This window comes from Ursus maritimus, unplaced genomic scaffold (assembly GCF_017311325.1).
Source record: "Ursus maritimus isolate PB19 unplaced genomic scaffold, ASM1731132v1 scaffold_12, whole genome shotgun sequence".
In the NCBI taxonomy this organism is placed as follows: Eukaryota; Metazoa; Chordata; class Mammalia; order Carnivora; family Ursidae; genus Ursus; species Ursus maritimus.
The window spans coordinates 43023942-43050833 of NW_024423564.1; the positions used below are offsets into that span (position 1 = coordinate 43023942).

The 26892-nt window shown below is 42.8% G+C and overlaps 1 protein-coding gene across 1 annotated transcript in view; it reads right to left on the reverse strand.

The window, feature by feature from the left end:
- Positions 1 to 9700: 9700 nt before the first annotated feature.
- TNNI3K (TNNI3 interacting kinase) overlaps positions 9701 to 26892 on the reverse strand; it is a 277662-nt gene continuing 260470 nt past the window's right edge. Inside the window, exons 24-25 of the mRNA XM_040627127.1 lie at positions 13386 to 13465; positions 9701 to 10210 (exon numbers count right to left, since the gene is read on the reverse strand). Of these exons, the coding sequence (XP_040483061.1) occupies positions 10134 to 10210; positions 13386 to 13465 (157 nt within the window). The 3' untranslated portion in view covers positions 9701 to 10133. The remainder of the gene's footprint in view (positions 10211 to 13385; positions 13466 to 26892) is intronic.

Below are 26892 nucleotides of genomic sequence, written 5' to 3' on the forward strand. Positions count from 1 at the left end.
ATTTAGTCTTTAATCCAAATCTACCTGTTCATTTTTGATGATCCCATGCTGCTTGCTAAAGTTTTCCTACTTCGTGTCATTTTGTTTTTAAAATTTAAGTATTTTATATGTAGTTATTTTCTACTCTGAAATAGAGTCTCCTAACATCTGGCATCCCTGGCAGTCTGGATCTATAGATTGTTATTTCTGCTGACTTTCATTCATACTGGCCTGTTTCTATTTGTTTGCGAAATTGGGTTAATCTGAATTTGTGAATAATTCTCTCAGGATTCAGTTTAATGTGCCAGTCTTTAATAAATCTTCCCCTCGTGTGGGCTGGAGGCTTAATCTCCAATTTCATTTCTAATATTCCGTTGCTCTCAGGGCAACCTTGCTCTTCCCTTGTGCTTACCCAGATCACTGGTGGTTTTATCTCACTTTTTATTTTTTTTAAAGATTTTATTTATTTGACAGAGCGAGACAGAGTATGAGAGAGAGCGGCAGAGGGAGAGGGAGAAACAGGCTCCCCGCCCAGCAGGGAGCCCGATGAGGGGCTCAATCCTAGGACACTGGAATCATGACCTAAGCCGAAGGTAGATGCTTAACTGACTGAGCCACCCAGGTGCCCCTAGTCTACTTTTTAGAAAAGACTTTCCTTATTCCTTGCAAGTTCAGCAATAAAATAAAAAATTAGGTTTTTTTTTTTTTAAAAGATTTTATTCATTTGACAGAGAGAGAGAGAGAGAGTAGCAGGCAAAGGGATAGGGAGAAGCAGGCAATGTGGGGCTCAATCCCAGGACCCCAGGATCACGACCTGAGCTGAAGGCAGACGTTTTAACCAACTGAGCCACCCAGGTGCCCCCCCAAATTAAGTTTTATGCAGGATCTACGTGTATTGTAGCTGGAAAGCTCTTTAGGCATTGAGTCTTCAAAATAATTACGTCATTTAATTACAAAGTAAGAGTAAAGATGCTTAATAAATACGAATATTTTTTTCAAATATTCATAGGCGTAAGTTCCCCCAAATAAGGTTTGGATTGACTATGAAATTACCAGCAATTGAGACTAAACTTTTCAACAACTAAAGCTTCTTAAATGATGGTTTAACACAACTGTCTTAAAACGGTTGGAAAGAGATTTTAGAATTGCAGTGTTCTTGTTATTGGCATTTAAAATTGTAATGCTCTTGTTGGTGGTATTTCTTCCCATATTTCAACTCCAAGAAAGAGTTCATACAGGGGTCATGGAAAAAACTAGGTTGTATGAAACTTTAGAAAAGCAAACGATTTACATATTCTGTCTTCTGAGTACTTCATTTTTCAATTGTTTTCACTCTCTTGTAACTTGTCCACTGAAGCTGGTAGAATAAGGGCTCTAGCCTCTTTCTATTTAGAAGTGAGTAACAGGCCCCTACAAAAAGGGGAGAAGGCCAACGTCGATTTCTGGGTTTTGATATTGTCCTCTAGTTAAGTCTAAGATGTTCCACTGGAGGAAGCTAGGTGAAGAATACACAGGACCTCCCTGTACTCGATTTTCACAAATTCCTGTGAATTGATCAGTATCTAAAATAAAAAGTTAAACAAAAATATAGCAGACTGGAAACTAGAGTAAGGCCTAGAGGCAAGGGGATGTGAAGGAAGATGTTTGCCATCTCTGACAGTGGGGAAAAGGGACTCTTTGTGGCACACTCAAGGTTTATCCTAGTTCTCCAAAGGCATCGTGGGCCAGAGCCCTACCTCGGAATAACAAACATCATTTGCCTGCTGTGAGATCCCCGAATGGCCTTGCAGGGTGACAAGCCCCTGGACGAGGGTGTAGAAAACCAGTCATCTTCTTGGGGACCCAACTAATGGCTCCCTTCAAACGTTATGTTGGTAGTTATTAATGCCATGTTTACAAATAAAGAGCATATATTAGCACCGTGGGAAAAATGAACTTCATGGAGTCTATAAGAAAAGAGGAAACATGCCTTTTAAGGTAAATTGTTTAAAATTATAAGAGGGTAAAGAAGGACCTGTTTTTAACCAGGCTAAGAACATAAACAACATTTGTAAACACTTGTAAACACTCCTGTTTGTTGTGGTTCTGGCGAATTGTGGTGTAGGCTTATAGTATGCGGAATCACTTTTGATACAGTAGTAAGACATTGGATAGGAAAATTGCAAATAAGGAGGTGTCTCTCTGTGATTCTTGAGCTGTATTAATATTTTAAATCAATTAACAGCTTAATGGATAGGGTGGGAGAAAGGAACAAACGAATTTAGCTTTAGCAAGCAACTTGAACATTCTCAACACTCACTATTTTACGTTTTGCAGAATTTCCATTTGTATTAATAACTTATCTTCTATTAAACATGCATTTTCCCTAAAGCCTAATGTTTCCTTAGTGGAGACCAATTAACTATGACAGTCTTTTCTTAGCTAGCCAATTATTTTAATTATTAGAATTTTTAAAAAATATGCTTGCTTTGCATAGATTCGACCAGTTGAACTTGCCCCCCAAATGCACTGACTTTGTATTCTAGAAGGTGGAAGGTTTATGGATGCCAAAAAACTCTTACAGATTTGGGGTTCTGCAGAGCAGTAGACTAACAATCTCGGGTCGATACATTATTGCTTTTCATCCTCTTCTCTACCTTTAACTCCGTGCCTTTCCAATCCAGCCAGTCCTTTTTAATGAATTAATTCAGTTTCCTTGTTCTCTGCGTGAAGAAGCCTGGCGGGAAGGAAGAGCAGGCAATTACTGAAACTAAGGAGGAGCTACACTGTAGTAGGCGGGGCTCTATTATACAAACGCTCCCTTAGTCTTTTGGGACTGGTACTAAAAGGTACGTAAAGCTCATATTTAACAAGCGTTGAGAAGTTACAAGCAAAAGCAATAAAAAAGCATTTCATTCCTCAGACCTCCCTGGGGGTGAGGAATGCTTACACTGAAAGAATGAGAAGCACCATAGAGATGGAATTTGTTTGGGGGTTGGTTAGTGCTCTCCTGGCAACGCCGGGAAGCCAGTCATTTTTATGCAAATGATAGACCTTCCTGAAAGGCAGGTAAAAAGTCATTTCCGACTTGCGGAGAGACACTGAACACCAGGGAGTAAAATAAAGACTAGCAATGATGAGATGGCTACATGGGAACATACTAATAAAGTAGGAAAATGAGTAAGCAGGTTGGTGGAATGAGAGAAATAACAAGAATCAAAACGGAAGAGGAAAAAGATCAGCTTACAGAAATCTAGAGCAAGGATTGGAAACACCGGGTATGGGTACTATTTCTGCTGGTGGTAGGGGTACTTCCAAAGGGCCTGGTCAAAGACAGTCGTGCTCAGTACAACGTCTCACATGTTCAGACTGAAACAGAGTGAAAACGGTGTTAGGCTATTTAGAAAAGGAGGCCATGAGCCTGACAAGGTTCTCAGCACCTTAGGAAGCAAACCAAAGCCTAAGCCTACCATTGTCTCGAGGTTAAGAAATCAAAACCTAGGAACAACCAATCACAAACAGCCAACAAAGCTTTTCCAAATAAGGCAACTGGTTAAGCTGTAGCCAATCAAATAATGTCCTCGCTTTGCTTCCATCTTTTCTATAAAAGTCTTGCTCCCATTTCCTGTCGGTGGAGTGCTCTCAGCCGCTTCTTGTTCGGTGCTGCCCTATTGGACTAGATTTTTGCTCAAAAAAAAAAAACTCTTAACATTTTTAACATGCCTCACTTTGTCTTTTAACAGCAGGGACAACAGGATACTCAAAAGGTGCTGGAAGAAACAAGGCTAAAATGGTGATCTTAGCCTGGAGGTCTCCTGAACCTCAGTCATGTGTGAGTTCATTCTTATCCTAATTGAATTATTCTTCAACCACCTATTCCTTCTTCTATAAACCACTCCTTACTAAGGAGGAACTAATGGTCAAAATTCAGATCATTTGCATACTGTCTATCAATCGTAGTTTGGTTTTACCAGAAAGCAGACCCTGAGCAAAAGCTCACGGGCTGCTTACTTCAGTAGCGCACTCCCTGGAAGCAGGACGGAGGCAAGTGGGAGGAAGGTGGAGGAAAGGAGGGAGAGCCAACCCTACAGTGTGGTATTGAGCGGGCTGCTGTTCGGTGCCAAGGACGACTGATTGCCAGTCTCACCAAATTGTGTTCTCAAGCATTAAGAATGACTGTGCGTCAGGACAAGGGATTGTGGTGGAGAAAGGAGAAGAATGTATTTCCCAGCTCTGATCTCCCCTTGGTCAGAGGTTTCCTTCACAGGTGCACAGGTGTTAGTTAATAGCCAGGTTGAGGTGCAAAGACCTAGAGAACCAGAGGCATCTCTCCTCAAGCGATAAGGGAGCTTCGTAGCAGTGATCTGGGAGGCGCGGGGCAGTAGGGAGCCTCCCGGCCGGCCAGGATGCCAGGCGCGGTCAGGTTGCCCACAAGGCGGGGGTTGTCACAATGGTGGGTGACTCACTGGCAAGTGGTGTAGGTGAGGCCAAGAATATATGAAACGACACTCAAGAGGTGTCTAAGACTTGGTCCTCGGAGACACGCATAATTGTTTATGTTGAATTTAACTGCATCGCAAATCTGGTTATAATTTTATCCACGTTGTGCCTTTTGTGTTATTCTTGCTTTCTTTTTGTTACCTAGTCTCAATTGCTTGCCCGGAACTTAGGGCTGTCTTACGAACACTTAAATTTTCTCAGCCAAGATCCTTTCATTAGAATCCGGGAAATAAATGATTAGCCTTGGTGCTTGTTTGATTCCTCGCTCAGTCATGTTGCATCAGGCACGGACAGTTGTTACGGGACATTTATGCTGTGCCTGGCACGGGGATATGTGCTTTCCATGCATTGTTCACCTTCTCCGGGAGGTAAGAATCGCTCTCTCTGCTGTACAGGCGGGGCATCTGAGGATCAGAGAGACGAAGTGACTTGCCCATGAGAAGTCCCATCATGAGGGGGGAAAAACAGAACTTCACCCAAGTCTGACTCTAAATCTCACACCCTGACCCACTCAGCCCGTGCCTCTCGCAGCGTCGTCCCGGGTCCAGCAGCATCGGCACCTCCTGGGAGCTTGTGGGAAATGCAGATTCTTGGGCCCTACTCCAAAGCTCCCGATTCTAAAACCCTGGGACTGAGACCCAGAAATCTGTATTTTCATAAACCCTCTAGGACTCCTGACATGGGCCGATGCTTAAGAACTGTTTGATGCGATTCTGTTTCCTACAGTCTCCTGCTTGGTGTAGGATAAACATACGTCGGCTAGCATCCCATTCATCTCTATTCTGATTACTTCAAATTATCCTCAGTCTTGACATCGATTTTTTTCCCTGAGACTAATTTGAGTTTCGGGAAAGGGAAAAAAAAAAACAAAAACCAAAAAAAAACCTGAAAGAAGAACATGGTATTCTTCACTGTGGATTAATTTTTGAAGTGGTGTTAAGCAGACCATCAATTATTATGAGAGTAGAAAACTGAAGGGCAAACCAGCATTCAAATTATTTTTATTGCATTTCATGGTCTTGCTGGAATCTTACCCTTTACTGATTAGTTGAGATAAAAGAAGAGATGGAGGTTAGTGAAATTAGTGAGCTTCAAAACCTTTCTTAAAGATGGCGAAGATACCTTTCTTCTGCATATGAGCCCATTGCTTAAAAGACAGATATTTGAGATAATATTCTTTTTATCTCACTAATTAAACATAAAGCTCGACTGAGAGTGCTTTGGAGACGTGTCCTCATCAGCAGGGCTTGGCACTCGTGGCAGTGTTTTAATTCAAGAAGCCTAATTTAATTAGCACCCTGCCACCAGGTCGCTGCTGTGCTGCCTTGGATCTCTGGCCTGAGGAGAAATGTGCAACCCCTGCTCTTTTTATTTCTAGTTAGCCTCATAAAAGGTAGGATGTCCAAGGAGGGAGAGGGACTTTGCTTCTCCATCATGTGTTGCATACGCTGCTAATTGAGCTGACAGTCTCGGACCACGGTCTGTTATTGTGGCCGCCGAGCCTTCAGCTGATCCTGGGGAAGGGATTGCCGATGTCACATGGCTCCTCTTTGCCCTCGTGGCTCTTGAAATATGGACGGGAACTGATCGGGGGAGCTCTTCGGTCCGCGCGCTTGAGTAACTGCACGCACCACAAACTAGGAAGGAATAAGGCATTCAGATCCTGCTGGTAATGGCAGTGTGCTAATGAGGAGAGGAAAATGTGAAACTCCTTGGCTTCCCTAATTGCTGTGCTTTGCCCTCATAACTTTTTTGTTCCTGCTTATCACGGTGAGAGTCTTGCTTCTGTCAATCATTTCTGGTTCATTCTGCCTAGAAAATAACAATGTGTATTTTTTGAGCCTTGAGATTATTCCAGCCCCTTCTTTTCCATAATTAAAACAGAGAAAATGATGATGATTATATTTTTGGTTTTACTTTGCAATAATGAGCCGCAGCAATCAGGAAAGGTTTGTTTTTCTGGTCCCTGCAACTTCTCCTGGGCTAATTCCAAATTTTCCTCAGGACGGCAGAACTGCAGATCTGTTAGCTTCTACCACGGTTCTGGATCGCGAACGTTGGCTATAGAGGCAGTAGAGTGTAGTGAGCAGATCACGGATGCTGGTGCAAGGCGGACCTAGTTTTGAATCCTGGTTCCATTTGATACTAGCTTAGATTCACTATCCACTTGAGCGAGCAAGAAAAAACAATTCTCCCTTTCCAATATTATTTGCAGAACTAAGTGACATAATTGCATTTAAAATCATCTAAAGCAGTTCCTGCCACATAATAGCTGCTCAATACATGTGTTTTCTTGCGATTTTTACTCAGCATCCCCCTCGTTGGGGAATGCTTCTTGGTTCTTATATTTGATTTAAAGGATTTGATTTCTCTTCTGATTTGATTTCAGGTATAAAGAAGACATCACCAAATGAGACAATCCTACGGTTGCTGGATCTTGGCTCACACTGCCTCAGAAGTGTAAGCTCAGGAGCTCACTGTTCGCAACGGCGGGGTTGTGGGGACACTGATGGTTATTTTCCCATGAGAGAAAAAATCTCCATCCTTCTCATGCCCTCCTGTTGTAGCACAGCTCTTTGGCTGCGTGGTGATATAACAGTAACAGTAAACAACAACAACATTTACAACAATATCTGCTATTGTGTGCCAGGAACTGTACAATGAACTTTACAGTATTTGTAATTCTTATTGTAACTCTTTAAGAGAAATGCTATTATTACCCTCTTACAGATAATAAACTGGAGCTCAGATAGGTTAAGTGACTTGCCAAAGGTCACACAATTACTGTAGAAGGTCTGCGGGACTCCAAAGCCAGTGGTTATTGTTTAAGGGTGAGAAGAAAGGAAGGAAGGGAGGGAGGGAGTAGGGAGGAAGGAAGGGAGGGAGGGAGGGAGGAAAAAGGAAAGGAAACTAAGTAAAGACAGGGAACAAGAGAGACAGAGAAAGAAATCAGGTCTTTCATTTCAGATAGATTATCTAGTACTAGCCTTTTCTCCTACCACCAGCACCCATTTTTTCCCTCTTTCCCAGGGAAATGTCAGCTTTGGAAATAATTTAACCCAAATAATCACTCTGTTGGAATAACTCTCTCCTGGTGCTGCTGTAATTTGGCTTACAATTATAGCTAATTGAACATCTTCGAAGAGAGCTCAGTGCTGCATGCACATCGAAAAAAAATTTAATGTGCTAAGCATGCAAAAACATGATCACAGAAGTTCATTTTTACCAGCAGAAAAAGAAAGCAATTAGTGAGACTTTTTTCAGCAAGGAGGAAAGACACATACGCACACACACAAAACCTCATAATCTCAAGACAAGCTCTAAGATGATCCTTGGGCCCCATTAAAGGTGCAATAATGAAAAGGGTTTGTGAGCTACGGGTTGGCATCTGTGAAAAGGTTCCCCTTCTCAGGAATCAAGACACATTAGTCTCATTATTTGCAGATCCTTGACAAGAGCCAGAGGGAAGCCGTAACCTAAGGAGATACGTTGTGGAGAGAGGAGGTAGGTAATTAAAGGGAACAAAGGAAGGGAGCTTCACACCATGTGTTCTAGAAAATCCCCCTCTAAAAGGGGTATTTCAGAAGCAAACTGTCCTCCCTCTGGGTGGGACCTCCATTCCGTGGGAACCTGGGAGGATGCTTGGTTCACCCCAGCACTGTCCTGATTATACATACAATCGGCACCACACCTACTGTGAATCTTTTAGTTAAAAGTGATTATTTACTTACTTACTCATTTTTAATTTTTTTTAACTTTCTAAGGTATTCCTTTCAACCTAGCTCATAGAAGGATTAAGGCCTGATGCTGGCTAGGTGCTGGCTCAGTCCCTGAAGCAGCCAGAACAGAGACTGGAGGCAGAGCCGCAGAGGCCGGTGCTCTTTAGCCGGTGCCTTACCAGAAGGCTTTATGCTTCCATGGCCACTTCAGGCTCCTTGGTCCTGCTTATTAGAAAGACCCTTAGCAAGAGCACCTATGACTCCAGAATAATTTGGTGGGGAAGTGAAGAGGCTGGGGGCTAAAACAGAGTGACTCGAAGTGGGAGGATCGTGCCTGTAACCTCTACCGGCCCCGGGCTCTCCCTAAGCTGTTCAGAGGACTGCGACGTCGCAACCACAGGTCATAAGAAAAGGCATGGAAGGGTTTTAGAGGTGAGGTTGCTGTTCTGGTAGAAACTGCCCTCAAGATACATAATTTCTAATCAGTAGGAGGAGAGAGGGGAGGATGGAGGAGCTCACCACAGACATGAAAGGAACAATCAGCACTTTTCCCATTTAGTTCCATTTGTATATGAGGCCACACTACTCAGGAGAAAAAAGCAGATTTGCCCAAATACAGTCAAAGCCAGGCTCTATATTCCTTTCATCGCTCTTCAAGCCCCAGTTGTCCTCTCAGGGTTTAGAGCAATGGTTCTCAACCTGGGGCAGTTTTGTCCCCCCGGGCACATTTAGAAATGTCTGGAGACTTTTTCTGGGAGCTGTTACTGGCATGTGGGAGTAGAGGCCAGGAAGCAGTTAAACATCCCACTGTGCACAGGACAGCGCCCACAAAGAGAATTCCCTCCAATACCTCAACAGTGCTGAGATCTAGAAACCTTGGTTTGGAGGCTACCGCATCTTCCTTTACTAATTTTTTTTTCTCTTACTGAGATTAAAAGCAGTAATCATCATACTGAATTTACATGGTTTCCTGTTTTTTGTTTTTGTTTTTTTTCCAAGTCTGCCTTTCAATGGCAGAACTATTTTGTTTGGTGGACGTATTCCTGTCTTCCTGGTTGGAATGAGCTCGAAGAGCAGAATTTTCTCTCTCTCCCTCTCTTTTTAAGTAAACTCTATCCCTGACATGGGTCTTGAACTCACAACCCTAAGATCAAGAGTGACAGGCTTTACTGACTGAGCCAGCCAGGCACCCCCAGATTTCTCATTTTTTTGAAGGCCACTGGACCTCATATATTCTTCCAGTGCTCTGTGCCAGACTCTGGTATGAACAGCAGGTTTGCATTTGCAGGCCAGTGTCATACCTATACCCAGAGCATGTATGACACCTTGGTGCTGACGGCAGCAAGTTGTCCAAACAAAGCACAGAGCACTTGGTATGATCTAGAAAGGAGGCTAAATAAGTGCAATATTTTGCAAGCGTCTTGATCTGAAGGTCGTTACCAATATGTCTTAAAGGAGGTATACTCAGAAGACCTCCTGCTGGAATGAAATACACTTCTGAACCCATTTTGTGTGCCAACAAAGAATCTTTAATCACAGAGCTGGACACCAGAGGTAATGTAAAAACATAAGAAAATGAACAATATTCTAAAAAATCAAACCCACAGTTCTCAAACACAAGTCTAGATAGTTCAGCCTAGGAAAACATAACAATTGTTAAGTGCCCACCACAGACTTAGGCCCCATCTCCAAGTAACGATATAAATTTGTTCTTTCAGTTACAAAATTCAAACCAATTCTTTAAATACATTCTGTCTTGGTTCTTTTGCATTTCACTCCTTAGCCACAAATCCAAAGCCCAACTTGTGGTAGGGAATTAAACAGGACCAGAATAAACAAGCCAATTTAAGGAGACCTTAGAGGGTAAAATATTGTAATTGGAAGTAAGCCTGCTACGGTTGGAATTGTTGCTGTCAGTTTGGGGGAAAAGTCTCCTTAGGTATCCGTGGAACGCTGTCAGCCGCTGTCCTCAAAGCTGCCACTATTCGGGCAAGAATGAAAATGCATCGGGCTCATGGGATCAGACACGTAGCCTGCATCGGAATAGAAGTTCAGCTGTTACTTATCAGCCTCACGGTCCCTCTGGCCATTCTTTCTCAACCAGCCTCACCCAGTGCACCAGAGAGCTGTCAGGCAGCTTCTCCTGGGCCCTGGGCACGAGTCTGGGCAGAAGTTGGTGGCAAGCAGTTGTACAACAAAGGCAAAATTGAAAATGCAAACAGAGAGCCGAGACCACAGGAACACAAATGATGGGTGTGTGATTGGGACCCAAGCTGGCCATGTCCGGAGTCCAGAAGGGGTCATTTCAAGAAGGTGGTGTATTGTGATGGCTAGAAGCGTGGCCTTTCATGTCAGGCCAATCTGGCTTTAAACCCTGGCTCCACTACTTACTGGTTCTGTGATTTTTGCCCACTTAACCTTTTTAAGCCTCAGTGTCTTCATCTGTAAATAGGAACATAAGTTCATAAGGTGACACAGGTCAGACCGTCCGTACAGTGTGTGACACTGAGTGTGAAGTGAAATGGCGGCGATAAAACGAAGGTGGAGCTAAGCATAGAGCAAAAGGAAGAGCCACTCTCTACAGCAGGTTGCCTCTGGTTAGGTCTTGCTTTCTTTTTCCTCCCTAAGCGCCTGGTTTCTAAGTGGACATCAAAGCTTAGGTCCAAAGCCCGGTGGCATTTGATGCTCACTGTAGCGACAGCCCCCGCTGTGTCCAGAGAACAGGCAACTAGGGGCTCGGGGTCAGGCCGCTGTCCTGGAGAACACGGGGCGCGTGCGGGGAAGCGGGGCCTCTCCCACTGCAAGGGACGAAGCCGGTCGTTCACCGCGCCTCTGAAAATGGGCACATTTGTCAACAGCTATCGCGGCTTCTGCTGCCCTGTGAGAGCTGGGTTTTCAGAACCAGCTCCGCCATCCCCATTTTCATCAAGGCATCTAGCAAGATGCACTGGATAGGCTTATTTATTTTCATCGGAAGGGTGTCTGTCAAAGTCCGTCAGGCTGCACACACACGCTCCTGACGGAGACGCCGGGGCTGCGGCTGACCTCCAGCGGGGGGCTGGCCCCGGGCAGAGAGGACCAGGGTGTGCTGGGGGGCACGCTGAGAGGAGGGCAGGCGGGATCAGGACACACCGCTGAATCCTAACTTTGGGTGGACTTACGCAAAATCTACATCCTAAAGCAAAATACTTCCTCTTGTCCAGCCTGAAACTGCACCTGCATTGCGGGCGCAGATGCCGTTAATAAGCTCGTGATCCTTTCCCTCCTGTCATCAACCCCCTACTGTACCACATGCCCGAGGCTCTCCACGCCCCCTCCCCGCAGGCCTCCGGGGAAACCTCACCGGGAGTGCTCGTCCCTCTAGCGCGGTGGCTGTCCCTAGGGGCTGGGCGGCAGAGTGGGCGGGGAGTGGGTGCTGACAGTTTTCACCGAGGCATCATCGCCAGAGCTCCGCGGAAGAGGGACCCAAGTGAAATCTGACCACAGGCTTTAGGAAAACACTGAACCATGCCTGCACGTTCTGTTTGGTTACTTTAGGGTGAAAGGTCTCAAGTACAGAGAGATTGCTACGTGTGTAATTTTATCTTCATTCTCTAGCCCTGCTCTTTGGGCGCGGAGAGGAAGAGACACGTCCCAAAGTAGCTGTTTTACCACAACTGGCTTATGCGATGAGAACGGAGGGCAATTAAAGGTTCCTTCGGGAACCGCGCCACGTTCCTGGGGGGGGGGGGGGCGCTAAATCTATCTCCTTTGTCTGTTGGGGCTCTCACTCCGTCCGAACACCCTCCCTAACGTTTTCTTCCACCCTGGTGCACACATGCAGGGGAAAACCCAACTTCTGTATTTCTGCATCCCTTCTGTCTTCATCTTGAGGAAATCTGCTCAAAGTCTTACTCCTTTAAGAAACAGATCGTTAGCCAAACGCTCCGTCTTGAAATGCTTCCTCCACCATGAAAGGAAAGACTTCTGGTCAAAGCACACATTTCAAAGGGTGCCCTATATTTTGTGGTTGTGTGGTCACATCTGTAAAGGTTTGAAAAAAATGATATTATCTCTATAAAAAAATGTGATGATGTGACACTTAGAGCACATTTTCCCGTTACTAGACTGGCCAATTATGTTGTAAAGCTGATGATACAAAGCACTCGGCTGCATTCTAGACACGTCCTGGGAGTCAGAGCACAGTTTCCTTTCTTTAATGTTCCCAAGTAGTTTGTCTGCATCTATCCAGAACAGTTTTTTTTTTCTTATTTTTTAAAGGCTTTCTAATGCCTTAGGTAATAATACTCGGCAAACGAGGTGCATTGGTGAGGATCCCGAAACTGAGGGCTTCCAGGGTCTATTGCCATCTAAATCAGAGAACCGGGAACACATCAGCCAATCTATTCTTCCCCAAACTCAGTTCTTGTAATAAATCTGATCTCTTTAACTGACGTACATTTTTTTTCAGTCCTCCATATTGTCAAGGAAAGTTCCATGAATAAATGAGCCCATTGTGCTAAAATTCCAATTAAATATAGAGCCTCTCAGGCTTAGAGGTTGGAAAAAGGACATTACAGGCCTCGCACATTAATATGGCAGCTGGTGATAGGGGCGATTACCCATCCTCTGGCTTCCAGGGGCCTGCACAGAACTGTGTTAACTCTTTCAAAGAGCTTTATTCTATTCCTTCTACAGTAGTCCTGTGCAACATGGATACCAATGATACCTTCACCTCCTCTCTAGCTTTGTGAGGGGATGGCTGGGTTTACGTTTTACACTTGGGTACTACTTGCGAAAGGGGAAGAGCTCCCCAGCATATGATGTAACTGTGGGAACTCCTCTCTTGTTTTTCTCCTCCCGACATACCTGCGATGTGGGGCTTAGAGGCAGTGAACCCAGGAAGGTGGCAACAAGGTGTTTGGAATATCACAAGACGAAGGTGCCTCTTTTCATGAGGAGAGTTCTATCTTCGTCCACGTGTACACACACTGATATACTTGTACAAGTACACACTCATGCACACACACGTTATTAAACTCAAAGGTAAATGCAGAGTTATATAAGACTTTCAAGATCAACGTTTGTACTTTCATAATATAATATTTTTAAAGCATCTGTCATGTCTTGTTATGATGTAAAACAGAATCTTTTCTCCCTTGTTATCAAATAAATATCACCTTCTTAGGGGCAGGTCCCTCAATCAATCTGAAGAATCTACATACTTACCATATTTGTCAACGGGTGAGAACTGGAGACCTCTCTTCATCTCCTCCAGAGACAGGCCTTGAGGGGAACCCTGTCCAGCACTGGAAAATTCCAAGAGACACACGATTTCAGACTGTGAAAACCATGGTGGTGGTTTGCTAACAACATTTTTATAAAACACAGTTTATTCACTCGGCAGAGATCCCAGAAAACTGACAAAGTGATACAAAGGTGTTTTTAATGCTACAAGTGACTAGTTGGGAAAGAGTTCAGAATTATTTGGAGTAAATCAGATCTGGGTGTGAGTCCTGGCTCTTCCAGGGAGGCTACAAAGGGCCTGCCACCCGTTTTCAGCCTCAGTTTATTTATCTGTAAAATGGGAAAAGTACATAAGTAATTTCCTGTTTGTTTTGCTGATTAAATGTAATAAAGAGGGGTGTTGAATCTAAAACCTGAGTTATTATCATTGTAAGCCTTACTTAAAAGGAACTAATAACCAGAACATTATCTTAGTAATAATCAATATCAAGAAACCACATGCCAAGAGATACTGTATTATTATATTGCTGTTATTATAATGATAATTGTAAGAGATGGTGATGATAATGTTTATTGCATGATCCCTACGCAGTAAGCATTTACCTCTCTCATCTCCCTTAATCTTTATCATTACCAGATCATTTCTGTCATTTTACAAGTAAGAAAATTGAGGCTGGAGCAGTTCAGTAACTTGTCACACAGGTTTGGTAATCGGTTCATCTATGGTTCAAACCCAAGGCTTTTAGATTCCAAAGCCTGTGTGCTTATCCGCTATTCAAATGGGAATTTTTTCCTGGTTCCTGGCCCTCATTGGCCCTTCTCTTCATCCAGCTTCTACTCTTTTGCCATACTGGTTAATGGGGTTGCTTCCTTTTTACCTCTCCAGGCTCAAAACCTGAAGTCCTGGAAGCCCTCACCCTAATATCGAATCACATCTGTCAGTGAATTGTGATCTGTGGTCTCTCCTGTGTCCAGGTCAATTTATGCAACTGTAAAATGTGAACTATAACAAAACTTGGCTTATAAGGTTAATCACAAGAACTAAAGAATGAATAAGTTTAAAATACTTTGAAAAGTGCTAGCATTTAGGAAGCACTCAATAAATGTCACCTACTTTTATTATTTGTCAAGGTCCAACTCAAAGGCAACATTTCCTCGGAGTCTTCTTGGAACCCCCCCGCCCCCAGCATTTCATAGCCCTTCTAGTACTTCATACTTCCACCACAGCGCTGATCAGAGTCGGCCTTGGTGTAGCACCATCTGTATTCGCATCTAGTGAACCACACTAAACAGAATATTCCTGGAGGTCAGAGACCTTGTCTGACTTCTTTGGATCTCCCACGGGGCTTAGCTGGTACTTTGTAAATAGTTAAAATAATTAAAGTGTGCAAAATAAAGTTATTACAAAATATTCATTTGAACAAGTTAGATTTTTTAAACTCTAATATAAATTCACGCTGCTTAATTTACTTAGCTGCCTTAAAATGACTACATGTTTGGCTTCACTTTCTTAAGGGATAAAGTGAAGTTCTTTCTTAGAGGAAAGCAATGATTAAAAAGAAGAAAAAGTATCAACTTAAAGTGGGACATGGTATTATCTCAATCAACATTAAGCAGCAAACCACACTCAGTTCTGGGCAATAGAATGTCATTCAAGATATTTTTCAAAATAAATTGTACCTACTGATACCCTAAAATTTATCTACTAAAGCCTCTTTGGCACTCTAGCTCCTTTTAAGAAATGTGCTGTCCATAGTAGTCTTGGCAACAACAAGATAATAGGGAATAAATATTTTATCATCAAAAAGGCTATCTGGTTTCCTATGAATAAAAGCCCATCTCCAAGCTGTCTTATTTATTCAGTTGCTGAATACAACTCATGCCAGGGGACTTAACCTTCCTGCCCAAGAGACACCACATGGGCTGGCTCTGGACACTGATCTAGGATGACAGACAGATGGAGGCTGGGCACGCCCAGGTCAAACAAAGCCGAAGAAACCAGACCCTGATCAATGGAACTGGTTGTCCTCAACCCATGTGCTTCCAGCCTNCAGCAGGAGTTTCACAGAAGCCCAGAGTTTAAGGGACACACCAGCAGGACCGGTGTTTGCTGAAGCTGTGGTCAGTGAAAATCGGCATGTCCAGGGATGCCGCTGCCCCACGAATTCAGTGAAAGTAAATGTGAACTAATGGCAGGTAAGAAAAGCACGCAGTTTTGCAGTGTTTCAATATTACTAGTCAACTAGGTAGCCTTCTTTATGCTAAGAGGATGCTATATATCATATATAGGCCTGTCTATGAACGATACAGAATATTATACAGGTAATTTCATGCGGATGTTTAACGGGAATGTAATGACATCTTCTCCTTTAAAGAGAATAACAGAATCTTTATGTTAGTTTTGGCACACTACCCCGCTATATCGATACATCTTATTTAAGCACCAAAAAAGGTTTCAGTCGTTTTAGGCTAAATAGTTCAAATTAGCTTTGTGATGTATATGTAAAGATAAACACGATCATCAGCCATTGTCTCTTACAAAGGTGCACCAGGGAATAAATAATTTATCCAAAATGAAGAGCAGAACTGAAATTCAAGAAAATATTTCCTGCTTTTCAATCCAAGCTTTACGGGTATAGATTACCTAGTCGATTGTTGGCTAATTCGGCCAGTTCATACTCATATCCAAAATATGCAATCTGTATTTTTGTGTGTGCCTGGTTTGTGGGAACGAGCTAGCCTGTTTATAGTCAGTCACGTGGTCTGTGAATGGGCTTATGCACCCTGAACAAAGACAAGAACATTCTAAACTAGGAGGCTATGTTGGCTGAAAGGAAGGCAGAGATAACAACGTTCACGACAAGCGCATTAAGCAAAAAGTATTATCCGAAGAGAAGTAAATCAATAGGTACGTAAGATTACAGAAGAGCAAGGAAAAGGGCGGAAAGTGCTAGATGATATATACCCAAATATAGCTTCAATTCTTCAGAGTAGGAGGAAGGCGGAGTCTATAAACTAGTGGGTTAATGTACACACTTGGCAAAACTCCAGAAAGAAATATTAAAACAGAGTTTTTCTGTACACTTAAAAAAAAAAAAAGCACTGATTACTAGAAGCTACCATGGGTTCAGTAAGAAAAAAAAAAACCATGATGTTAGGTTTGCTTTATTTCTTTTTGTTGAGGATAAATTTAAAGGGCAAATCCATAGGCAAGAACATAGATTTGGATTCCTGCAGATACTGGACAGAGTTTCTCCTGATTGCTTGGATGAAAGAAGGGGAGATCTGTGCCAAATGACAAGTGGCTAGATTGAATTGTCACTGGTTGAATAAGTGAAGAACTGGTATGACTCAGGTAGGTGACATTCTCTACACGGTAAAAGCTGAGCCTTAGGCACTGGGAATTGTTCAAAGAAAATAAAGAAAATACCACATTTCCTGAAGTTAGACTTATCCCCAAATAGACAGAGTTGTTCTAGAAGGGGATACTGTCCCATCCCATCCCTGCGAGTTTTCAAGGTATGGCTGGAGTACCCCATGGCTGTGGGGGCTATAGAGGGGTCCAAATGATGTGACATTCCACGTCCCACCATTTCTTATGTTCTATGATTCTTTGGAAGGGATTCGTGAACCATGCAGCCTTTGTGAAACTGGTTTTCATGTGTTGGAAAGGCTGAGTGAGATTACATTTCTCACCGAGGCAGAAGATTTTTATCTTCCTTATCTGAAGCGTCTGCCATTTGGCCAGGACCAAACGCCTGATTTCCACATACATGCCGCAGCATACCTGGCTACCCATTACTGCTGCTACTCGAGGTGGTGTTTGCAGCCTTTTGTCTACATACATTTCATTTTAGATAGTCACCGAACTGTGATATTTGCCTGAAGGAACCATCTCTTTTTGTGGTCTATTTCAAAGGAAGAACCACACTGCCATCTAAGACGAAGCAAAGGAAAAGTGTGGAGAAACCGCTTTCACATAAACCCATCATTAAGGATTTGAATGACAGGTTGTGTAAGGCTGGTACTAAAAAATCCTGAGCTGCTTCACAAAAGTTTTTATAGAAGACAAATTTGTAGCATATTCATGTTGCAATGCCTGAGAGGTGGAGAAAAACTCCAAAACACTCTGTCATCTCTTAATCCAGAAAGGTATATTGTTAAGCAAGGCCTGTGAGGAAGTAAGAAAAATACTGTCTAAAGAGAGTCCAGGGGACTCTGGTGCCTTCTCTCCAGAGTGGTGGGAGCAGGCAGGGCCACAACGAGTTCAAATGGCCCCATTTAGAGCCTCAAAAGCAGCCAGGATCGTGGCTTCCAAACTACAGCCTGCCAAATGCTTTTGGTATTGGAGCAATGAATCATGGTTTTGGCTGTGGGATTTCATGAATTCTCAGAATATCTGCTAGTGCCATAATTGCTTCTGACTGAATTACATTCCAAAGAAGACATCAGGTGGGCATCCAGTCCAAAGGAAACCATTTTTATCACAGTCTTCCGAGTGTGGTTTTCACAGAGCCGGGGACTTTGATTTGGTGAATTACAGCAAATGAATAGAGCCTATATGACTTTGAAAGCAAGAGTGAAATGAAAACAACTAAGTAAGAACAAAGAGACACAGAACATTAAGTTCTACCATAATGATATAATAATGATTTCTTATATTTGTAGAGGGCTTTATAGTTGGCACATACTTTTATACTGATTAGCTTAGGGCATTTTTATAAACCCCCCAAGAGGTATCTGGGAAGGCATTAATTTGACCTCCGTCCTCTATCAGGCTCAAAGTTTGAATAACCTGCAGTAACTCCCAGAGCTAGCAAGAACTTGAACAAAAGGTCTTCAGACTTCCAGTCCATGCTCTTTCTTGTAAAGCACACTACATTTAATAGCAGCACATGTCAAACTGCTGGTCTGGTACCATTTGGGGAGCTCCCGAATTAGTCCTGAGTTACAGAGTTTTGGACTCTTTGCATATAAAGACGAACACTACATTCTGCATAGAGAAGTACCTTTCATCATCATAGAGAAACCAGAATCAGCTTTCTCATGTCTTGCTTAGTTACATCTTTTAAAAAATCATTACTTTCCCCTTTGCAACAATGGCTTACTTGTCCCTGTGCCAAAACTTGAGACATACATGCTAAACTTTCTAAATGAGATGCTTATGCCTCCCCACAACTCTCTGATCTTGTGCAGGGCTGTCTAAGCTGCGTGCATGGATTCATCCTCCTAAACACTGCCCTGGCTACACTGAACAGAAAACCATTAGGTTACTAGTGTGATTAAAGACTTCAGGCACAATTTTCTTCCATTCAAGTTGGTCCAATTAGTTTTTATGCCGCTAAAGATGCCCTCAGGCTACGGGTAACCTAGAAGATTTAGTCATTTGGACTTTGCAAAGGCAACACCATCCAAGGCCTCGCAGCTTTGCAAATATGCTTTGTGGTTTGTTAGGACTTCTTTTGCCATCTGTCATAATGATGTTACTTATGAAAGAACATTAGCAAGGGGATCAATGGCATATGCACCTTTATCCCCTTCCTCAAGAGGAATGTATCCGAGTTAAAAGTAATTTGTCTCACTCAAAATGAAACACATACGGGTAACATCTAACCAGAATTTCAGTTCTTTGACACTTATCTAAGGGAATAATAGAAAGAAAAGGTAAAGAAACAGCCTGCTGCGATCCCTAATAAAGGTGTTTACACAAGGAAAATAAATGCTTTGCCATAGAAAAGGCTGCTAGACTCATCTGGCTGTTCCTTTTGGCATTTAGCTGAAAACAAATAGATTTATTTAAAACAGATCTGTCACAAATGCCTTCCTATGCTTTGCAATGTCTATGTAGTCCACCTTTTCTCTGGCCGAAAGAGAAAGACGACATTTCTATTAGAAATGGGATCACCTTTGGCCTAACTTTGAAATAGTCCAGTCAGACTCTTATGAATAAGCATTTGTTAATTTATCAGCTAAGTTCAACGTATTTATTTATTCATGATTTCATCCTGGCTGTTTTCAGAACATTATTTTGTCTTTGTCAATATTCCCTACTTGATAACGTCCTAAATTAAATCAAATTTATTGCTCCCATTACAGAGAATGGGCAATGGCCAAAGTATTTAATGGGGCCAGAGGTCAGTGCAAAATATCTCTTTCAGGAAAATCAAACCCATCAGTTTTCTTTCAATGGCAAATGTCCCCAGGCTATAAAAGGCCTGAAAGACTTGGCAATGGGTCATGGCTCTGTTTGAGCCATTAGGCAAATATCCAAGGTCTCCGCTCCCCCATTTTTAAGGGAAAAAGCAATTAGGAAAAGAATTATGAATAAGGAAAAATGCAGCAAGAATTGAAACTGTGTGCTAGTTCCTTGATGGCTCATAAATTTTTAATGTGCTCAACAGTAACCTAACAATACCACCGCCTCTCAATTTACCTATACTTTCAGCAGGTATAAATGAGGAACTGTGCAATCCAGTAGGAGTGGGACTTCGCATGCCTTGACTGCTAAAACTGGGGGCCATCGTTTAAATACAGCAAAAATCTCTCTGATCTTTCACCTTCTGTACTTACTATCATCCAAAAAAGGGAAAGTATTTTAAATTTAGAACTAGGAGATCTTGGGATCATGACGGTCATAAAGCTCACCTCTCACTCCATTTTCCCACCTCCCATTTTACCAAGAAGGAAGTCGAAGCCTTGGGAAGTGAAATGACTTATCCAAGTTCATATATCAAGGCTACTATGAAGTCAGGAGATAACCTGGGGTTCTAAACTTCTAGTCTTCTTTGATAATTTTTATTCCTCTTTTTAAGGAGAAAAGAGAAACAAAAATTTGTTGCCTACTTGCTAAGTGTCAGGGACTCTGCTAATGCCTTACAAACCTGACTATCTTCGCTCTGTCTAACAGCCTGTTTTACATGTGTGGAAAAGGAGTCTTAAGTCTTGTCCAGGATCACACAGCTGCAATTCAAACACAGGCCAGCATACAAATCACCTGCTTTTCTTAACTCAGCTCTAGAAAAGATTCCAAATTTCTACCTATAACTTTGTCTCTCTCCTTCTCTCCGTGGTTAATTATCAAGCACAACGCCAGGTGCTGTGCTAAGTGCTAGGAACACAAGTATGAGTGTGATGGTCATGGACTCTACCCGTTGGGGTAAATAGAAATGTAGACACATTTAGGTAAACCTCCATGCGTGGGGGGAAATGAAGGACAAGCAAGGGCTCTTGAGGGGAGGGGACTTCTGGGATAGGGATAACTTGGGGCATGTGCAAAGACCTAGGAAATCAAATGGTCAAAGTAAATTTATAAAACCTTAACTTTTCATTTTGAAATAATCTCAAAATGAAGGAAGGTTGCAACAATGGTACAATTTTTTTTTTTTAAATCCTGAACCATTTGAGAATAAGTTGTCAATCTGATAGCTATCATTTCCCGAACACCTTAGTATATTTCTAAAATAAAGACATTCTCCTATATAGCCTAATACAATAATTTGATTTCATCTACTCTCAAACTCCATTCAAGTTTGCCCATTATCTCAGTAATGTTCTTTACAGCAAAAGGATCAGATTCAGAATCATACACTGCATATAGTTCTTCTGTTTCTTGAATTTCCTTCAATTGGAAACAGTTTCTCAGTGTTTACTTGAGTTTCATGACCCTCAACATTTTTGAATGACAAGCCAGTTATTATGCAGAATATCCTTGAATTTGGTTTTATCTGAGGTTTACTAATGATTACATTAAAATTATGTATTTTTGGCGAGAAGTGTCACAGAAATGATGCTATGTTCTCTTCCTTGTATCCCATTGCATTTTCATTTGTCCCATCATTGTGTTCTTACTTTCCATTACTTGATTAAGGTGGCGTCTGACAGGATTCTCTACTACAAAATGACTCTTTTTAGAATTAATAAGTATTTTGTGGGGAGTTACTTTGAGACTATATAAATATTCCATATCTCGACCAAATTTCAATACCTTCATTTATTTATATCCATACGGATTTAAAGTTACTATTTTATTCAATGGATTATAACATTACTGTCATTATTTTGATGCTTAAATTATCTTATATTTGGCAAGCAGGAGCCCCGTTAAGCTGTCCCTTTGATATACACTCATCTTTGAGTATCTCTTTACTTTCTGGCACCAGATGTTCCAGGCTTATTTTGTGCATTCCTTGTCCCAGTCTTGAAATCTGCATTTCTCCGAAGTACCCTGTTTCCTTTTTGTGGAGAATAGTATTTAGAAATCAAGATCTAGGTGCTTGGTGTGTTCTTTGTTTAAGTGTTGCTGCTCCCAGACGCTCTCACTGAGCAGGCAGAGGTGAAGAACACACGTGTGTATACATACATGGGTAAGTACATTTAGACCTCTCCCTCCACGCTCAAATCATACATTCATACCTTTATCTCCAATCCAATCCAACATCACAGAATCCATTTCCATGTTTATAATGCCCTTCTCTTACAGTGAGAAACCTGGTCCCATTAACCTTAATATATTAACTTGTTTGATCATTGCTCCCAAATGTACAAATCTCTGGGTGCTGTCCCACCCCCATCCCTCAACACATATGTGGACACCTTCCTTTACCCCCCTTGGGCTCCAGTGTTGCTTCCATGTGGCTGCTTCTCTTCCCCTCTTGTGTTCTGACACCCCACTCTGGGCTACTTCCCACCTGTCTGCCCAAGCAGGTGCCTCCTCACCTACCTTGGGCTCCAGCACTCAGCACTGAGCTGTGCCCCATGTGATGGGGGGCAGTCACTAGCACAGGGCTGCCTGCTACACTTATACCCTCTTCACCACCCTCATGCTCCAAACTGCCCACACCAGCGACCTTCCTGTAACCGATGCCCTTCTCAATCTGCATGGAACCACTGTGGCCACCACTTCCCTGCATGAACATCCTTCCCACTGTGCATGGGCTCTGACACGTCATGTGGGGTCACTGCTTCACTGACCCCTCTCACGGACATCTTCCTTCCCAGGCTTGGACTCTGACCTCCCAAACCAGGTTTCTCTCCCATGTGGATGCCTTCCTTACCATACCTGGGCTCTAGATCGTGGCTGGGTAGCCCCAAACCCTTGTGGAAAACCTCCCCTCCTCCCACTCTAGCTCTGACACCTCAGGCCAGGCAGCTGCCACCCACCACTCTCACCCTCCACATGGACATCCTCTGTACCCCACTTGGATTCAGACATCTTGTTCCACATCCCATGGAGAAGAAAACCTTGCTCAGCCCTATCTAATGGCTTTTGGACTAAACCATTTAGGAAGAAAGGGGAAGGGAAGAGGAGTAACCAGTATGAACGTTTAAAAATGTTAATCAGATCATGTCACGTTCCTGCTGAAAATCCCTCAGCGAGTGCCCAACACGTGTGGAACAACATTCTCATGCCCTGTTCTGGCTCACGAAGACTTCGTGGTTTGGCCTCTACCCACCAGGGACTTCATCCCGTAACACTCTCGCCTGCCTCCTATCCTGTGTCCACAACAGAGGACTTCTATTTCTCTCTTCTTCCTGTCTTACGCATTCTGCACTTGCTTTTTCACCCTGCTGAATGTTGTTTCCCCGGCCCTTCCTTTTTTCCATCATTCTAACCACCCCACCTAAACTAGCCTTCCAGTCACTCTTTATCCTGTCAACCTGTTCTAACTGCCTGCATAGTACTTACCACTATCTCACTTTCTTGGGTATTTGTTCATTGTTTGTCACCCATGTAGCCAGATGTTGTATCTGCCTGATATACTTAGGAAGTCACCTTTAGAATTTTCTATACATGCTCATGGTTTCCCGTGTCTGTCCTTGGCGGGGGGGTGGATAGCCAATTCTCCTTCCCATCCACCCAAATGAGCCTCCATCAGTGAGGGACAAGAGCTGGTGGATAAATATTCCAGCATCCTTGCTCTGTGTTGGGAAATTTCTGAGAATATGATCTATACCCTCAGCGGATACAACATGAAATCAAGCCTTAGTTGCTCACAGCAGACTTACTCATTAACGTACCCCTTTATTTACTTTTCTTTCCTTCTCTTTCCTTCACTGTGCTTGAGATCACATCCTAGAAAAATAATTTTCACTTGAATGCTTGTCTCATGGTCTGTTTTGGGAGGAGCCCAAATTAAGATGGCCGGCCTCTTCTGCCTGTAAGTTTCATGACAGCAGGGACTTGTTTGTCTCATGTCCTACTGTGTCTCCATCCCCAGTGCCTTCAACTAATTGTCATGAACTAGGCATCCAATAAATTTCTATTAAATGAATGAATGGTGATTCCTCCCTTGCAACTTCACTCATGTTTATCTTTGTTTATTTACCTCTGATTCATTGGTCAGCCTCCTTCCATTTCTTTGGGCACTGCCCAAGAACAACTGCATTCCCCTGTTACATTCATTGGAACAGTGACGTCTGCAGAAGGCTCCCTGTTCCTGTTTTCCGGCCAGCCTAGTCCACCCCTCACATCATTGCCAGAGAAATCTGCGGATGTCCTCTGTTAGGGTATCCTCATCCATTCATTGGTTTTCAGCACAGTCTTTTAGATATGAAAGTGAAATAGAACACCATTGAGAGTCTCTCTTCAAACTTGGCTTCTGGGATAGAGGCGATGGCCATATGGAAAGGAAGTGGGAACCACAGTGGCCTCCGTGCTGCCCGAGGCATTTGCTCTCGCCCTCGGCAGAACTTGTATCACATTGCATATTCACCTGATCAACAAATGGACTGTGGATTCTTTATCAGGAGGGATGCTGCCTTATGAATCTTTGTGTCCCCTGGGGCCTCACATAGCACCTGGCACTGACCAGTTGAAGTAAATGCATTGACATCTTGAAAGTAGCCTTATTATTTTTCCATAAAAGTATGCAGTTTCAGAGCTACGTGACTTGAAAAAAAATGGATATTATAAGTTCCTACAACAGGGGTCAGAAAATGTTTCCTGTAAAATGGCGGATAGTAAATATTTTAGAATTTGCAGACCATAGGGTCTCTGTTGCAACTATTCAACTCTGCTATCATAGCACAAAAGTAGATATAGACAATATGTAAACAAATGAGTGTGGCCATGTGCACAAAAACTTTACAAAAACAGGCAGAGAGTTAGATTTGGCCCGTGGGGCATAGTTTATCAGCCTCTTCTTTGGAGCAATAGATAAATCCTATATGCGGTGTTTCTCTAAGCTGTCTTCCACCTTTGGGCCAAACAACGCAATCCCAATGAAAGCAGGATCTCCACTCATCTTTCATTTTAGTAGTTCCTCCTAGAAGAGGAATAATAAAGACTAAAATACATGAGCTTATGGCAAAACAGAAAAGAAAGATAGTGTACATTTATTCTGTGTGTACAAATTGCATTCTCACTTAACACTCACTGCAACATTATGAAGGAGGTGATATTTTTATTTTCATCTTGTAGATAAGACACTTGAGACTTGGAGAGCTCAACCAACTTGCCTGAGGTCACACAGCTTATAAGTAGTCCGAACTTGAATTTGAACTCAGTCCCGTCTGAGCCCAAGCTTTTAACCACTATTTTATAATAATGGCCCCTGGGTGGCTACATAAGTAAAAATTACAAAACCAATTTTATTGACAGAAGATAAAAGCGGCAAGTAGATAGGCGCCTACAGAGCAGTACAAATTCGTTTCCCCTTTTGGATTGAGAAAAGTTCAAAGGCCATCTCTGCTGATTGAACATCTCCAGGCTCTGTTGTGTGGATTCAGATCCCTGCAAGAAATTCCATGTTCCTTTGTTCTTGATGACAGGCCAGTCTGAATGGAAAGATTTGAAAACTCCCTAAACTCTTTGAACGTGTAGAACATTGATCTTCACAAACCATTTGAAACACCCTAAGGAGGTTACAAAATTACAAGCAATGGTTTTTTTTGTTTTAAGTGAATGTATACTAAACCTCTGGGACCTTTTGCCTCATCATACAACACCAAAGCTTTCCCTGCCTCCTCTGTGGATGCTTTGCTGTCAGACCCTGAATAACAAAATGGTATTATGTTGCTAGGGTGCCTTGTTCTTATTGAAAAGCTCTTCTCCTGCCAGTAACGTGGGGGCTCTTCCCCTGCTCTGGTGTGATGTGCTGGGAAGCTTCTTTGAACCCTGGGGCAACTCAGGGTTTGACATTTCCTGCTGAGCCCACCACTGCTCCAGCCTTCTGTTTTGGCAGGAACACGACTGTGGATTCTGTAAGAAGTGTTCTGTGGCGGGCTGCATAGCTACACCTCCGTGGTTAGTTTTACGTTGGTATTTATTAAGCCTGGATATGGGGCACCCCAGACTGCACCCACCTTCGGGACAGGAGCCATGTTCTGTCATTTACCCCTGCGGCCCTGTCGTCTGGGGCCTGGCATAGAGTATGCTCTCAAAAATATTTAATAAATGAACTTGATGGAACTGAAGACCTGGTCATGTCTCCAGTCTCGTCTCTCAGTCCCAGGGCTCCGGGCAGGTTGGCTAAGTGGTCAGGAGCATAAGGTTTCTAGCGCTGGCACCTCCACTGCCAAGCTGGGGCTTGTGACCAAGTGATGCAACACCCCCCCACCCCGTGCCTCGCTTTTGTCTTGGCTTTCTCCTCCCCAACACTTGGGTAGCTGCCCTCTTTAGTATGTTCTTCATTAAGTGGTTCATCATTGCTTTTTTTTCACTTATCTGTCTTCCCCAGTGCCTCGCCCACAACCTGTGCTAAATAAAATATTTATTAACTAATGGAATGAGAGGAAAGTCAGTTTAAAAGAAAGAACGAATTGACCACCATTCCTCTCAGTGCCATAAAGTACATCAGGGAGGGCGATCCTTTTAAAAAACAGCCGACCATATGACTTCTCTGCTCAGATCCCTGCGGTGGCATGAGTCTCAGTCTCAGAAAATACCCAAGTCCTCCCAATGGCCTGTACCTCCTTCATGATCTGGCCCCTGTCACTTCTCTCCTTTGTCTCCTTCTACTCTTCCCTAGGATCGTGTTGCTCCTTCTGGTCTCCTGGCTGTTCCCTGAATTCGCAGACATGATCTCACCTCAAGAAATTTACACATTCTGTTCCCACAATCGGGAATGCTCTTCTCTAGAGGCCTATGGTTTTTTAATTCACTCTCTTCACATCTTTGCTCAAATCTTATCTTCTGGGTGAGGTCTTCCCTGATCTTTCTGTTGAAAACTGCAAACCACATCTCTTTCTACACTCTCTATCCCTCATCTCTGCTTTAGTATACTACATATTTTTCTTTTAAAAAAAAGTCTGTCACTCTCCTCCCCCACTAGAATAAAAGCTCCATGAGGGAAGGGATTATTTTGTTTGTTTTATCTGCTGCTGTACTGCAGAACCTAGAAGTATAAGCTCTGAATAAATATTCGCTAAATGAATGAATGAATAAAAGAATGTCCACAGCCTTCAGTAGTGAGAAAAATGGAAAATCGTTTATGAGTTTCTTTCTGGAGACATTTATGTGGCTTTTTGCTGATGCATTTTCTTGTACAAT